The 4,120-nt window shown below is 54.4% G+C and overlaps 1 protein-coding gene across 1 annotated transcript in view; it reads right to left on the bottom strand.

Moving 5' to 3' along the window:
• The window catches only part of NOL6 (nucleolar protein 6 (RNA-associated)), a gene marked incomplete at its 5' end in the record, with an annotated part of 28,022 nt that overhangs the window by 13,970 nt on the left and 9,932 nt on the right, over nt 1–4,120 (bottom strand). Inside the window, 6 exon segments of the mRNA XM_010153662.1 lie at nt 299–388; nt 489–613; nt 1,809–1,906; nt 3,028–3,180; nt 3,605–3,768; nt 4,007–4,116. Coding sequence (XP_010151964.1) covers nt 299–388; nt 489–613; nt 1,809–1,906; nt 3,028–3,180; nt 3,605–3,768; nt 4,007–4,116 — 740 coding nt within the window.

The following is a 4,120-nucleotide window of genomic DNA, read 5'->3' as shown; positions in this document are numbered from 1 at the left end:
TGTCCCTGCCCATGGCAGGGGGGTTGGAACTGGATGATCTTTAAGGTCCCTTCCAACCCAAACCATTCTATGATTCTATATTTCACCCCAAGTTCTTATCCAGAGCTGGGTGCCCCAGAAGCAGGGTAGCACAGTGGAGAACCAGCTTTACAGCTCCCATCCTTGCTGCTCTTCATCCTGGGGCACCCATGCCTGGCTTCAGCCTGAATCCCACTAACACACCCCAGCAAGCATCACTGAAGACCAGTATGCTTTACCAGAGCCTGAAAACCCTGGTGCTGGTACCCAATGGGGTTACCTTCACATCCTGGTTGTTGAGCGGGTCCATGAGCTGCTCCTCCAGGGCACGGAGAGACTCCAAGGCCAGCACGACAAGGCGCTGCAGGATCTGGAGTGGGAAGAATGCCAGAAGGTGAACTCGGCAGTCCTGGACGCAGCTGGGAACTTCCCCAAGCCACCAGCGGGCAAGGACAGAGAGCCCAGCTCACCTGCACGGAGGGCTGCTCTTGGGTCCACATGGAGCTCCACTGGTCTTTGGGGGTGGCAATGAACATGATGGGGAGGCGAGAGCGAGCAGCCACAAACTTGTTCTTGATCTCCGTGTAGTCAGCATCTGCAAAGGGCAGGCAGACAGGTGAGGTGCTCTGCCCCATCTGCAGCCCTCCAGCCTTCTCACTCATGTATCCCAGCCCAGAAAAGGGCAATACAACAGGCTTTATCCTCCCGCACCCTGATCCCACAGGCCATGTGCAACCAGAGCTCCATCGCCACAGGCTTGCTCTGCTCTCACTGTTCCTTCAGCATCCGCCTGATACAAGTTTTGGAGAGAGGGTGCAGGGCTAGATGGAACTGTGCTCTAAACCCACCCAGGCAGGCCCAGACATGGCTCGAGACACAGCAGGCACCAGGACTGACGCAGGCTAAGAACTCACATTATAAGCTAGTGACAGAGCTTGTACCCAAAGAGTTTTCTACTTCCCCCACCGCCTCAAATGAGGAAAACATCTCTTTGGTCAAAAAAGCCACCCATTTAGTTCATTTAAAAAGCTGGAGAGTAGAAAAATAAATTTCAAAACCCAATCCTCTCCTGAAAAAAAAAAAAAAAAAATACTGAGGCAGTCCTGAAACCCACAAACAGCTGCTCCCTCCAGCACTGCACACACTACTACTAAGCAGCTTTGCCTTTTCTTACGAATCAGCTTCAAAAGTTGGGTGTAGCTATCTCCCCCACTTCACCACCACCCAAAACCAAGACAACCCCATGGTCTCTTCTGGCTCCTGGGGAAAGACAGCACCTATCTGAAAGATGATCAAGAGACAAAACACTAGGAAGAGGGCAGGACCACAGGTCCCATCTGGATGTCCCAACATACTCCCTCAGAAACCAGCGACCTTTACCAGCCAATTCTCAAAGAGGTAACAAAACCAGGGTGACTGAAGCCCTTTTCCCTTGCAGGTGTTGAAATCAGAGACATATAGGTCATCCCCAAGATGCGAGTGATGCAGCAGTGCTCTCAAAGCAGCCACAGCACAGTGGGCTTCAAAGCTCCCCATTCAGAAGCCCAACCGCTCTCCCAGCACTACTGAAGGTTTGGCCTCCAAGAACCAGGGCAAAGCCTCAAGCAAAAACGCTGGCTAAAAAGGAGAAGGGGAATTCAGACAGCAGGACAGGAATAATGGGGGGAAAATCTCCTTGCCACCAGCGGAAGCCATGGCACCCCCTTGTATCCAAGGGGGTGCAGCCAAGCGCTGACCAATGAGGGCTCAAGACCCTCACGCCATGACTCTCTTGCACGCTGCCTGCTCACCTGTGAGGTCGGCGTTCAGGTTAACGATCAGAGGGTTGTTTTTCCAGTCAAAGGTTGCCAGCAGGTCAAGGAAGCGCAGAAAACCCACCTGGGGAGAGCTACAGGCGAGAAAAAAAAAACAAACAGTTCAACACCAGCATGTGCTCCCTTGGCAGCAAGAGGGGCTGAGTGGTGCCTTAGCGATATCTAGCCCACGTGCAGCTGAAGAAGGGATTTCCTGGTGTGAGAGGGAAGTCCACAACAAGCATAAGGCACTTCTTCCCTGAATCCCCAGGGAAGGTCTTTCCCCCTCATTCTTCTCTCACCAAGTAAAAGAAATCAGCAAAAAGTGAAACACTTTCCCTGGCCACCCCATCTCCCCCTGCTCCCCTGACTGGGACTCCTGGGGTTGGAGCAAAAGGGAGGTGGAGAGAGGGCTGCTCCCACCTTCAGGGCAGGTCCAAATGCCAGCCAAGCTCCCACTGCACCACTTCCCCTTTGACACAATATGTGCGCAAAGCCAGACAGCTAGGACAATGGGACGTCTGCTAGCAGGCATTTTAGAAGACAGGAAAGCATTCTAGGCATCAGGCTGTTACTCCTTGCTACTGTGGGGATGGAAACTGGACCCCAAGTGCAGGAAAGAGTAACCTTTTAGCTCCACAGGGAGCAAAACCACTCCCTTTAACTTCATTTCACTCCCTCTGGGCTGCATCCCATCCATCTGCCAAGGCCAGCAAGCAGTAGTCCCCCAAAGGGTTATTTACCACCATGTTACTCCATCTCTCAGCAGCTGATGTCTCACCATTCCTCTCCAGGAAGGGAACAGCACCCTAACACCCCTCCCAGAGAACACAACACAGACCTCATCCTTACTTCTCCTGGCCATCCCTGGCACGGTAAGGGGCCTCACCAGCCCCCAAGCAAACACAAGACAACCCCAGTTGTGCTGCCAGCACCCAGAGGCCATCAAGACACTTGCTCCCATCCTTACCTCCTTCCCCTTTCGCATTCTGCGGTGCACTGGGCAGGGGAGGACACAGACTGACAGAACAGAGGATCTCCCTCTTCTCTGGCCATCCGCTCCCAACAGGGCTTAGGACAGTGTTTTGGCAGCACAAGTGCCTCACTCTCCCTGCTGTGCACCCTCCCAGCACCTCCTGCCTTAGCAGCATCCCAACCTAGGTAAGGAAAAACACACTAAATCCCCATCAGGGCAGCCCAGGCTCTTCATCCTCACCTGGGTGGCGTGAAGGGGGCTGGGTGAAGGAAGAGAAACGCCACGAGGAGGTCCACACACTCCTCAGAGATGCTGTCACTCAGGAGCTGGGCGCTGACCCAGCGCTTGGCCAGCCGGCAAGTGCTGCCGAAGACGGGGTGCTGCTGCTGGAGCCTGCGTGGAAGGAGACAAGCCACTGCTCAACCCACAAAGCCCAGGACCCAAAACACCCTTTTGGCATTTGGCAGGAGAGAAGAAAGGAGCAAATGTCTGCCAGGAACACGTGTGCAGCATCACAAGCACTCTGGGTGTTGAGATTTTGGGGGAATGAGGGGAAATTCTGCAACAGCCCCACTCTAACTACGCAGCTTTTTGGTACTCATCTCCCGACACCAGTGACCTCGTATGCGACAACAGGTGCCACCCCCACGCACATTCGTCTCTGCATCCTCCCGCAGAGCCTCCCATGAGGTGGGCAAACAGGCCCATGATGAGCTTCTCTCCCTACCATCACCCTCCAACATCCAAAGGAATCTTCACCCTGGCTTCCAGCCATGCTCTGTGTCCTGGCTCTCCAGGCATCCCCTGCATCACCTACCCATGCAGGGAGCTGGTTAGATAGGGCAGATGCAACGTCTCCAGCTCCAGCTGCCGAGACTCCTCTGTGTCCTGGTACTTCAGCATCCCTTCTGGAGTAACCACTTCTTTCAATATCAGGGGCTCCCGGTGGTAGGCTACTTGGAGACGGAAAACATAGCCATCCTGAGATGGGAGCAGAAGGTGAAGTCAGGCTTGGTGGTAACACAAGCAGGCTGGTGTTCTACACTGCACTTCAGGGACACTGCAGCAGCATCCTGGCATTAGCACAGTCTCACTGTGCTCTTTCCTCGGCCCAACATCCAAATCCTGGTTTTGTTCAGTGGGTCCACTGCCCACAGCCCCCCACCTGCCTCCTCCTTAACTAGTCAGGTCTGGAGAAGGTCCCCCATCACCCCCTTACCTTGTACACGTCGGTGTGGGTGACCGCAGGTCTGCAAACCAGCTGGTGCTGCTGCTGGAGGAGGTCAGCCAGCTGGAGGTGGAAAGCTGCCTTGATACGCTTGATGGCTTCTTT

The sequence above is a fragment of the Eurypyga helias genome, unplaced genomic scaffold, assembly GCF_000690775.1.
Source record: "Eurypyga helias isolate BGI_N326 unplaced genomic scaffold, ASM69077v1 scaffold23716, whole genome shotgun sequence".
Lineage (NCBI taxonomy): Eukaryota > Metazoa > Chordata > Aves > Eurypygiformes > Eurypygidae > Eurypyga > Eurypyga helias.
The sequence above is the reverse complement of the archived record's forward strand: the minus strand, read 5'-3'. Positions and strand labels throughout refer to the sequence as shown.